The sequence below is a fragment of the Engraulis encrasicolus genome, chromosome 4 (genome assembly GCF_034702125.1).
Source record: "Engraulis encrasicolus isolate BLACKSEA-1 chromosome 4, IST_EnEncr_1.0, whole genome shotgun sequence".
Classification (NCBI taxonomy): Eukaryota; Metazoa; Chordata; class Actinopteri; order Clupeiformes; family Engraulidae; genus Engraulis; species Engraulis encrasicolus.
In genome coordinates, this window is record NC_085860.1 from 47,525,409 (window position 1) to 47,537,428 (window position 12,020).

The 12,020-nt window shown below is 41.3% G+C and overlaps 2 protein-coding genes across 2 annotated transcripts; both read right to left on the reverse strand.

Moving 5' to 3' along the window:
• Window positions 1-128: 128 nt before the first annotated feature.
• On the reverse strand, window positions 129-3,665 carry LOC134448107 (troponin I, slow skeletal muscle-like; the record flags this gene model as incomplete). Its single annotated transcript, XM_063197863.1, has 7 exons — window positions 129-900; window positions 1,563-1,652; window positions 2,144-2,317; window positions 2,588-2,677; window positions 2,918-3,049; window positions 3,354-3,401; window positions 3,543-3,665. Coding segments are annotated over 6 exons (657 nt in total), but the record flags the coding sequence as incomplete, so codon positions are not given.
• Window positions 3,666-5,106: 1,441 nt separating this feature from the next.
• Window positions 5,107-11,942, reverse strand: LOC134447863 (troponin I, slow skeletal muscle-like). Its single transcript, XM_063197552.1, has 5 exons — window positions 11,847-11,942; window positions 11,473-11,604; window positions 8,568-8,657; window positions 7,370-7,540; window positions 5,107-6,114 (listed from the first exon to the last, which is right to left on the reverse strand). The coding sequence occupies exons 2-5, from the start codon at window positions 11,575-11,577 to the stop codon at window positions 6,022-6,024; spliced, it is 459 nt and encodes a 152-aa protein (XP_063053622.1). The 5' UTR covers window positions 11,578-11,604; window positions 11,847-11,942; the 3' UTR covers window positions 5,107-6,021.
• Window positions 11,943-12,020: the final 78 nt, after the last annotated feature.

Below are 12,020 nucleotides of genomic sequence, written 5' to 3' on the forward strand. Positions count from 1 at the left end.
TGGCTTTGTGTTGGGGCTCAGTGGGCTCAGCAGTGTCAAAACAATTCACTTTGCAGTAGCTCAGCTAATTAATTTGACTAATTAAAGGCTTTCTGTTTGGCAGAAATAAAAACAAACCACAGACAAAACAGCCACCAGGTGGCCCCCAACAGGCCCCAAATGGTTGTCATTCACTGTAAAGCTGTAGTAGTCTCTCTCTCTCTCTCTCTCTCTCTCTCTCTTTCTCTCTCTCTCTCTCTCTGTTCCTCAAACACCTGACCTGACCATCACCTTTCCCCCTGATAATGTGAAGGGGCTGCATGTGTGCGGGTAGCCATGTTTACCTTGGCCTGATTTACAAACACAGCTGATAGTTATGTTAGTTATGACACCTGTTGCGTAGGAAAGCCTTTTAGCGATGCAGAGGCCACCAGCGATTGATTGACATGCAGTGAGGAGTGAGAGGCCCGTGAGAATGCAACAGGAGTAGGGAGTCACAACAGCAGAGGATTACCATGGATATCCAGTTTATTCTACATGTAGCCTATCGTAAGACCCATTTGAAAGAATGAGAAACTGATAAGACACAAATGCTTTCATTTCAAGTTTTTGTTGTTGTTGTTCACACGTACACATTTTTGACATGACCCCCAACTCACAGTTGTGCAAAGGCAAAGCCACCTTGATTCGCACACACACACATATTCTTCACTGCAGCGTCTGAATAAATAGTGAAACAGCAGGACAGCCGTCCGGCCTATGTACAGTACACATTCAATGACATCACAAACAGGAGGTTTTAAATGGTAAAATTAACAGTTGCTGTTTCCAGAGGAGTTCCAAAAGGTTGCACCATTCACGTTCGTCCATCAGCTCCATTGCACTTCCCGGCATGGTTGGTTCATGTTGTGTGCCATGAACCTGAAAAATAAATATATAAATACCCATCTCTGTAATGGCACACAAGAATGGCCACAATGTTAAGTTTGACATAGTTCTTTATAGGGCTGGGTATCACAGTCATGTTCCTGTATCGATTAGATTTCGATTCTTAGGGCTTTGAATCGATTAATCACGATTCAATTCGATTCGATTCGATTCACTGTGAATTCAATCTGTTCCCTTCTTGGTGCCAGGATTTCCCCCAAAAGATACTGTTGGCTATTTTTATATATAAATGTCAAAGGGCTGTGGCTTGACAGTGTTAACATATTGCTACTTTGTAATAAGTAGGCCTAGGCCTAATTGACTAATACCTACTGGGTATTTTCCATAGACCTAAATTAAACAAAAAGAACCAAAAAAAGAACCAAAAAAATCGATTTTGTGCCCTGTGAATCGATTATGTGAGTTTTAAATGATATTGATCGATTATCGATTGAATCGATTATTTTATCCAGCCGTAATTATTTATAACCCAAACGACTAAAATATAGAAGATACCAATGATGTTTAGAATGAAAAATCTAAATGAATAGTAGTCCTACATTTGTAACGTTAAAAGCTTTTTAAGGTTTTACTGCACATGTGTTTGCTCAATGTTCTGGTTTTGGAAAAAAAAAAACAATCAGAAATTGATGAACCTATGACTGTCCAGCGTCGAACATCTTCTTCCTGCCGTCCATGCCTGACATGGCCTCCACATTCTTACGCCAGTCAGTCACCTCCTCTTTCTGAGAAGTAAACATAGGTTAAAAGTGACATGAGACAAGATTCTTTGCTTGACAATTGTGACATGTGACCAACTGTACAAGAGTAAGCTCTTAAAGTAATGCACAGTTGACTAATTATTGAAGCATGAAATGAATGTTACTGTATAGGTTAAAACTTTTTTTTTTTTTAAGATTTTTTTGGGTCTTTTTCAACTTTATTCGACAGGACAGTGTGAGAGGTGGACAGGAGGTGAATGGGGAGAGAGACGGAGAGGGGTCTGCAAAGGACCCGGGCCGGGAATCGAACCCAGGTCAGCCACATGGTAGACGAGTGCCCTACCGGTTGGCCACGGCAAGGCCCGTATAGGTTAAAACTTATGATGTGTCTGCATACAGCTCTTTGCTTGACAGTGGAGATACTATAAAGTGACCAACTGTTTGTGAATGCACTTTTACAATAGCGCAGTTGGTAGATATATACAGACAAGTGTCTGAAATACAAAATGACTTGCCTTCTCCTCCTCTTTCTTGACTGTCTTGAGGTTGGCTTTGAAGTCCACCGACTCCTTGACCTTTGCCCCCAGGAGGGCGCCAAGCATGGCGTCGGCGGAGATCTTCACCCTCTTCAGGGCAGGCCGCTTCATCTTGCCCTTCATCTCAAAGATCTTCTGGGACAGGTCCACAATCTGTGTACAATGCACACAGTAAAACGTTGCAGTGTTCATTCAGCACCCGGGGATTCAAATGTAACACTGATAGTGTTGATCATACCCAATAAGTGTTGAATTAAGTCAGCAAAACTTACTGTGTAGAAGCAATTATGAGTCAATGTTATAAAAAAAATCCAAACACAGAAATGTATGAAACTTACTTCAATAATCAACAGTCAGTGATTGTGTGATTGTTGGAATATAATAAGATGTGACTGTTAAGAAAGTACTTTGATGATGGGGCACCTCTTTATCACTTTTGGAAACTTTGGATGCGATGTCATATCGTTCTTCGTCTATCACATCAATCTTCTGGTGTAGCTCTTTGCAGAGGCTCTATAGAAGACCAAACATCAAAGAAAAGCACATCATGTATCACACCACGCATGCCATGTTGACAAAGCTGACAGCACAAATTCCCTCATCACCATAAATACGCAGATGGACGACACGGCTTGATGTGGTCGCCATAGAGACAAGCATGTTGATTAATGTGAGGGCATGTTCCATGTTCCTTGGCAGATGGGTTCCATGACGCCTCAGGGGGAGGGCAGAGCTGTGGCGGAGAGGACATACCTGTAGGTCTTGCACAGACAGTCCTGATAGCTTGAGCGGTGGCACTCTTTCGCTCAGAGTGGTCTCTCTGTCTCTCTTCTTCTCCTCCTTCTCATTAGCCAATAGAACGGTGGCCTTCTTCAGAACTTGGATCTGTTGTGGTTTACAATTTCAGTTATACAGAAGAATTCACATGCACAGTGAATATCCACCAACAACAGCCATTGCTACATCTGCAGCACAGCTTTTCTCCAGTTATTTTGTTTGTCTTTAAAAAAAAAAAAAGATTTATATAATTTTATTCATGTCTGTGCGCAAATCTCGTTGCAATTTATTTACATTCATAAAATGCGACATAAGAAATGAATTATCATGTTGTTGTTTGTTATAAGCAGGTGCATTATGTGAAAGTATTGCTTCCATGCGGTTTAAGAAAGGAATGTCAACTCCACTGTACCTTCAGATAAAGCCTTCGGGAGGCAGTAATCTTCGGTTTGGGCTTCGGCTAGACACATAAACACAGGATACAGCGCTCATTGCAAATAACCAACTGACTTCTATCATTCATATTCATTCCAATCACACCGTCCCATCAACTACTGACTTAATCAATCAACACTATATATGATGTAATCTGTATACTTACTCTGATGGCATGACATGTGAAAAAAGGAAATAAACATAAATTACATAGACGAAATAAACGAGCGTGAGAGGAAATGCAATATGAATTTATGATTGATATTGTGATGGACAGACATGCAATAAATCACACTAAAAATACTCACGCCTGAGACATGTTGGCTTATCTCACAGGCTCTGGGAACATAAAAAGCAAGCACACTAGAAGATGCCCAGCAACACAAATAAAACTGTCTCGAAAACATGCAACAAATAAATCTGTTAAATTAGCCCTATAAATATGACCACGATATACTGAACGACTAGTTATTCATTGCATGCTAAATATTCAGTGGCGATGTCACACTTCTCTCTACATGTGATCACTACAGCTGACAATGTCATTAAACATCTAAATCCTTCCAATTTGTCATTTCTTTTTTTAATGGCCGTGATTCATTTTCCCTGCTTTGGGATGGTTATCATCTAAATCTAAATACCTGCTGTCCAGGAGGCTGTGTGAGAAGTCCCGACTGCAGTGCCAGAGCTATAAAACTCACCAACTTCTCCTGAGATGAACTGCAGAGTGACAAGTGTGGCAGTCAGCCGAAGTGACAGGGACAGTACAGGACAAGGAGACCCCCAGTGAATTCCCATTTGCCTCCCACACAGGGTCGGATTAAGATGGCCTTGGGGCCCCTAGGCTACAGGTTTCTGTGAGCCCCCCAAAAAGGCAAAGTTACATAGACAGTGTCATAATTATATGTTAGGAATTAAGGTCAACATATCTACTGTACCAACTGTGCCCAACACAACAGATGGATTTTTCAATATTGCACGACTGCACAATATTGCAATTTTTCACTTTTGTCCAATCAGGGGCCCCCTGGCAGGTGGGGGCCCCTAGACTGCAGCCATATCTAGCATGTGCATTAATCCAGCCCTGCTCCCACATCTTATCTGAGTGGCTCACCAAAATAGAATCTCCACGACTTCTGACGCTCAGAGTGAGCATGTGGGCAGCAGCGCCCCAAAACACAGGTGCAAAGCATCCTCCATGGCCCGTGGCCCAGCCTTCAGCTTCCTCTATTGTCTGACAGCCTTATATGGGAGGAGGAACAGTCAGTCCGGCCAGCAGAAGGCACCTTGCGGTTGTATTTTAAGACAGAGTGTACTGTGTGCCTCGCCATAACTCACCGAGGCTTTCACACCGTGTCCTCTGTGCGTGTGTGTGTGTGTGTGCGTGCGTGTCTGGTCACACGTGTATGTAACAAACAACTACTGTTGTTCACTGAAAGTTAAGCTCCAGACTACCTGGTTCCTACTAAATCATTAAAAAAAAAAAAACATTATTCTGATTTGAATTTCATAACTGTAACTGAAATTAAGATATATGTTGGTAAACACACTGTTTCAACAACATTATTAACAATTAAGAATTGTGAATAATGAATAACTAATGTTAACATGGCACCTTAAGACACCATGATATTGACATAACACCATTGGACACCACTTCTATTAACAACTTTATAATGAGTCAGTCCAGAAAAATAAAAAAGTGAGAGTTCAATTAAACAATACACCAGTTTGACTTATTGTAGCACATTTAATTGCGGAATGGCACAGTAATTCACAGTAATTGCAAATCAGTGACAGCTTTCTATGAAATAACACTGCAGCATATCAGCCACACTCTCCCAACTCAACCACCAGCCTCTAATGGGAGGTCTAGAGGTTACCACACACTATTATCTAAGGGATTATACATATACTCCTCAATGCATTTGAATGTCTTCAACTCATGTCAGTGAGTCCCCATAAATGGAGCTCTTCCCTCCACGCTCTAGGGCAGTGATTCTCAAACTTTTTCAGACCGGGGACCATTTTGTCCCCCCAAAAATGTTCAGGGACCACCTATTAACTGAATTGACAGTTGACGGCGGGTACTATTCGACACTGTTCGTTTTTGATGCAGATCACTTACTTTTTATTCACATTTACAAGCCTTATTGTGGTAAAAATATGATTTCAGACATGTTTGGCTTTGTAATAATGTTACAAATATAGCCTTCAGCTTGCTTATCTTGGAAAAGTAGAAATCCCTTTGAGGACCACCTGAGCTCTGTCGCGGACCACTAGTGGTCCCCGGACCACACTTTGAGAATCACTGCTCTAGGGATATAAAATATGTCAGTACAGTATCTACAATTAAACTTCTCGCCGTGCCAAAGAGTGATGTCAGTCATATATGTTTGTTCTTAAAGATTTGTACAAAAATGCCCAGAAACAACAAAAACGTACCAAACAGTCAGGCTATGCACCTGTGCTGGTGGAGACTTTTTGCCATTGCGTGTGTTTGTGTGGCATTCTTTGTAACTTGTTCAAAGCCGTTTTTTTGTGCGATGCGTGGAGTAGTGTTGTTGACTCGTCATCCCTGATGCCTTTGGAGAATCACGCGGGCTTCACTCCTCCCTAAATGCTACCTCTTTTGTTGTTGTTGTTTAATTTCCGCCGGAGGCGTCGAACATCTTCTTCCTGCCGTCCATGCCTGACATGGCCTCCACATTCTTACGCCAGTCAGTCACCTCCTCTTTCTGTGGGGGGTTGAAAGCAGATTCAAAGACAAATGCACCTGTCAGTTTCATCGTGATCAAAACATAAAGAGCTACAGTAGAGTTGAGGTCATGATACACAGGGCAACTTTTTGAGCAATGTTGCCGGGCAACATCATGACACACATGAGAATGTGCTAATCCGAGTTCTCTTGATAAAAAAAATAAAAAAACATGATAAACTTGTATTGTTGCCCAGACACATTGCTCAAAAAGTTTCCCTGTGTGCCATCTCCTTTAGAGGTACATCAGATGGGCTGCATAACTTGATGAGTTTACACCATGATGTAATAGACAGGAGTCAAATAAATAAATACTTGGAGTCAAAGAAAGGGGGGCGCACCTTGCATCAAATGTTTTCTTTATTTTTTGTGCACACTGAGGAGGGCACATGCCGAAATGCGCCTGTGCACAAAAAATAAAGAAAACATTTGATGCACGGTGCGCCCCCCTTTCTTTGATTCCAAGTATTTATTTGGGCCAGCACCCTTAAAAGTTATCAAGAAACCTGAGTGAAGCCTGCTACCTATCATACTTGTAATAGACAGGAGCCAAAGGATATCAGGGGTACAGGTTTGGATTCCACCCTAACCAGTCAGTAATGGCTGAAGAGCTCTTGAGCAAGACAACTAACCACACACTGCTCCAGGGACTCGAGCCAATACCCTGTGATAACTGTACGTCACTTTGGATAAAGTTCAACTACGTGTAGTCTAATGCAATGCATACAGTATACAGTGTTGCATTATTTGATTTTGATTGCACAGGATTTTGCCAATTTTCTCTTTTACCATCCATAATCCTACTGTGTACCGGTGATACATTCTGATATTTCTCAGCATAGTAACAGTCTTGGGTCTTACCATGCTGTGTGTGTGTGTGTGTGTGTGTGTGTGTGTGTGTCTTTGTGTGTGTGTGTCTGTGTGGGGTGGAAGGTCAGGTGGGGGTGGTGGGATGTATTCCAAGAACATGGTTAAGCGATAAACCTGCTGAAGTTCACCAACAGGAAGTGGTAAACCGGCTAATAAACAGCACACAGGTAGCATTTATTGTTATCATTTAAGAAAATGGGGACTCCAGGCTCTTCTAGTAGATGATTTGCCACTACGTACTACAAGGTTATCTTATGCTGTGTTTATGAACTTTTCATATTAGTTATCTCATGCTGTTTTCTACTGAGCCGGGTTCTAGGGGTTCATGGGGGGGCAATGCAGAGATTTCAGCCGTTTTCTCTTGCCTTCTCCTCCTCCTTCTTCACTGTCTTCAGGGCGGCCTTGAAGTCGGACTTCGATGATTTAGTCTCTACTGAGGACAGCTTCTCCTCTGTGGTCTTTTTCACCCTCTTCAGTTTGGTTCGGTTCATGCCCGTTCCCTTCATCTCCTCGATTTTCTTTGTCATTTCAGCGATCTGTCAAGGACATTAATTGTCTTTAGGTGGAGGACAGGACTGGGATCAAACAAAAGGCCCGGGTTTACAGTCTGTAAATTAAGCAATAAACCACGAGAGGCAGTGGGTTGTGCTCGATGGTGGCTTATTGTTTATCTAACACTGCTACACTTAATTGCTGACCAAATTTCTTAAAAAAATGCTTTAATAACAATTAATTTGCCCTGACGTCGTTCAGTTGACAAGTTGAGGAAGTGATTGGTTACCCTGGCAACCACTATTGGATGTGCGTGCGTTCATCGCGCTGCCAGACACACACTTCGCTACAAATACGAGGCGATAAACACTGCAGGATTGAAAGGTCTTTCTCTTTGCAATCACACTGATACCCCAACCACAGATGGTGCAAAGATGTGCTCTACTTGCAGATTCTCTACCCCAACTGCAACATATTCTCATTACCAACGTAGATGTGCCGGGTCTAACTTAGACGCGCATAGAATCTTCAGTTGGAAGGTGTGGGTTTACGCCCGATTTACAACGGCTATCAGCCAATCAGAATCGAGAACGAGACCGCACAGTGTTAGATTCTGTAACTACAAAAGCCGAACAGAATCAGCCTCTGAGGACATGCCTGTATGCCAGACTACCAGGTCAGACCAGGTCAGTCGTCTACACCATGCTATTGAACTGTTCAGTACATTATTATTGAATAGGTCTGTACTATGACACAAATCGTTCCAGCAGATCTTACAATATATGCAGCACAGACAATACTGTATATGCAGTGTGTTACATGCAAAAAAAATATGCGGGTGAAAAAAATTATACTTTAAGCAGTGAAGTGATATTGCATAGATATATGAGGAATGTTGTCAATTATCAATTCTCAGCGAAAGGAAGAACCTTTTTGAGGCAATATTTAAAAAAAAGGTTTGGCCAATAAACATACGTACATGCAATAAAAGGTTCATATAACAATATGTATGAATAATATCCACTAAACGTTATTTTGCACATTATGCATGGACAACTGAAATGTGACTACCTCCTTGTCATTCTTCACCACCTTGATGTCTAGGTCATAGCGAGCCTCGTCAACTGCATCACACTTGCGGTGTAGATCTTTACACAGCTCCTGCGGAGAACAGGACGACACAGGAACAGGAAGCATGTGAACATCTGAACAGCTACGTAGATGATTAGCAGGCTGAGAAGGAAGATCATTGGGCACAGCCCTGGCTAAGGTGTCGGACAAAGGCTGGAGTTAAATTTTGACCATTGAAGTCAGAATCTGATAAGAATCTGATGAAGACCCCAATAGTGTAAATGTAATTCTGCCACAGGATAATACTCAAGAAGGGATGTTTCGCAGGCTTCCAAGCATTGTCTTAAAGGAACAGACCACCCTTTTTGATGTTCACATATTTGCAGTATTTCAAGTCAAGTCAAGTCAAGTCAAGTAGGTTTTATTGTCAATTTCTTTACATGCACTGGTCATACAAAGAATTTGAAATTACATTTCTTGCTTTCCCATACAGACATAGACTAATCTAGGTAAGGACATAGACAGTATAGACATAGACAGTACTTATACATGGACTTAAGACAGTATTTCCAAGCATTATTCATGAATGTGCGTATCATTTTTGTCTCTGTGTCTGCTTAGCAATGCAAGTCTATTTGTACAAAATAAAACATCATCAAATGTACTTATAAACCACTTTAAAATGAATATAAAATTCACCAGAGTGTAAAACGGCAATTTAATTTTGTCCAGTGATCACTTGTGGCTTGATGCTAAAGTTACCAGCTACTTCCAGTGATTATGCTAAACTATGCTAATAATTCTAATCCAATAAATTTATGTACTGAAAACACTGAGAAGAAAATGATATGCACATTCATGAATAATGCTGGGAAATACTGCAAACATGTGAAAATCAAAAAAGGGTGGTCTGTTCCTTTAATACCAGTCATCATGACACACAGATATAGCAGTTACAGTAGCACTGACTACTGATGGCCGCCCAGATCAAACACAAGGCCTTGACCCTTGCCTACAAAACCACAGCAGGAACAGCTCCAGCTTATCTGAAGAACATACTAAGCACTTATGTTCCTTTCTCCATCTATGTTCCTCAGAGGTGGAACGGTCTCCCCGAGACCAAGCATATTTCTTTCAACCTTCAAGAAGCAAGTATAGACTCTCCTCTTCCGTGACACTGTACTGAGAAAAATAAGCCTACTTTGCATCTGCACTTCTGTGTATTTCCTGTGCACTTTGTATCTGCTAGTGATCTTAGCTATGATAATGTCCTCGATTTTAAGACTCTTTGGTTATAAAGCGTCTGACAAATGCAATGTAATGTAAACAAAAATGTAATGGTGATATTAGAGTGAAGTAGAGACACTTTATCAATCACCAAAATCAGGTATAGAGAGATATGATAGAGATTGGAGACATGTTTCAGAAGAAAGCATTCATCTCACATGCTAGATATGGATGTTTCACTTCATATTCTTATTGGTAAGAATACAAATAGTAACCTTCTACAGAGTACTTATTCTGTGTTTAAATAGGGTAGATTTCTATTTCCACTCTTGGGGTGGTAATGGTAACCCCTACAAGCCAGAGCTGGTAATGGATGATATGCACAGCACTAATACAGTTTAGACATAAAAAGTGTACTATTGACTAAGTGTCTGGGGAATTTGATTGTGTATTTGTCTTTTTGTTGGTAAAGGTCCAAATGTATATCAGCACTGTCTATCAGCAATGTCTATCATCACAAGCTGTGGAAGACTAAAGCATTTACATGCACATCCACATTAAGCTTCGTTTAAACTTCTCTGTGTCACAGACACATAGTTGTTGTACTGAGGGAGACGTTTTCCTAACGTTTTCCATGGTGTGTTGACTGTTGTAAATTAACCAATAGTCTGAGTGCAGGATCAAAACAGGACAGAGATAAAGACAAACAGAGACAGACTCCACAGCACTTGTAGTATACACTCATAGAACGGCTTGTGTTTAAAAAAACATGCTGTCCATTTCAACATGCCGCTCTATTGCTCACACTACCCCTGACTTGTCATTCCCCGACCATGCATGCAGGATTTATTGTTCTGCTTTTCCCGAAATTCTAGATCCTGATTTGTTTACATTTTTAAAGCATCTTAACACACTCCAAATATCATCCCAAAAGTTGTGCAAGCTATGCAGATACGTTACAATACAGTCAGTTTTGACATGATACTTCATGTATGTAAGTAAACAAACCATGCCCCAAAGGACTGGCCAGGATCTTGGAAAGGATGGAACAAAAAATACTGTGATGTTGGGAACTGAAGCCAAAAGTAACGTGAGCAATACAACCGCATGTTGAAATTGGTAGGAATTCTCCTTTAATACTGGTGTCTGTTGGCACCCCTCACTACAAAACATCCGAGGTCCACTGGCATATTGGCACATGGGTAGCATGGGGCTGCCCATACACTGCACAAAGTGTTTTCCTTCTCATTTAGTTGGACCACACAGACGATCTACAACATTTCAAATTCTATCGAGAGGGGGCAAATCAATTTTTTTTTCAATATATAAATATATATAAAACAATGACCTTTCTTTGGATAGGATATTGAAGGATGGGGCAGGAAATGAGTGGGAGAGAAAGATGGGGGAGGATCGGGAAAGACCTGCAGGTGAAAGCTGCAGGTACAGTTCAAGGTAGGAGCAGGTTCGTTCGCACACTGAATAAGACACATCGAAACCTGAAACGTCTGCTCTGAGAAAAATAAAAATAAAACTGTTTGTGCTTGACCTTTGTGTCTTCTTCAGGGTGCGAACCTGCTCCTACTTTGAACTGTACTTTTTGAGTCCATGCACCTTCTTATTTTACTTAACATCTAGAGGGCAACAATACACTTGCCTCCAGCCACAGATACCATACCTGCAGCTCCTGAACCGACATGCCTGAGAGTTTGAGTGGCGGTACCCTCTCGCTCAGGGCGCTTTGCCTCTCCTTGACCTTCTCTTTCGCCTCAGCAATAATCATGGTAGCCGCCTTCTTCAGCAGCTTTTGCTGTGCACAAGAAACAACATTTCACTTGTGGTTAAAAAGCGTTTGCACTCTTGCGTTTGTGTATTCTTCTGTGTAAGTGTCTGCCTGTATGTGTGACTGTGTGTGTGACTGTGTGTGTGTGTGTGTGTGTGTGTGTGTGTGTGTGTGTGTGTGTGTGTGTGTGTGTGTGTGTGTGTGTGTGTGTGTGTGTGTGTGTGTGTGAGTGTGCACGTGTGTGTAAGAATAATTTAGAAAACACTTACTTTCAGTAGCAACCTGCGAGTTGCTGTAAGCTTCGGCTTTTTCTGATGAGGAGAAAGAATATGAGTTCATAACTTTTCGACAAGCATTAAATTGTATGTTGGACTTTGAGAAAGACATTGAAAAGACATTGAAAACAAAAATGAAGACATATAAAATAATTTTCCATGCGTTAA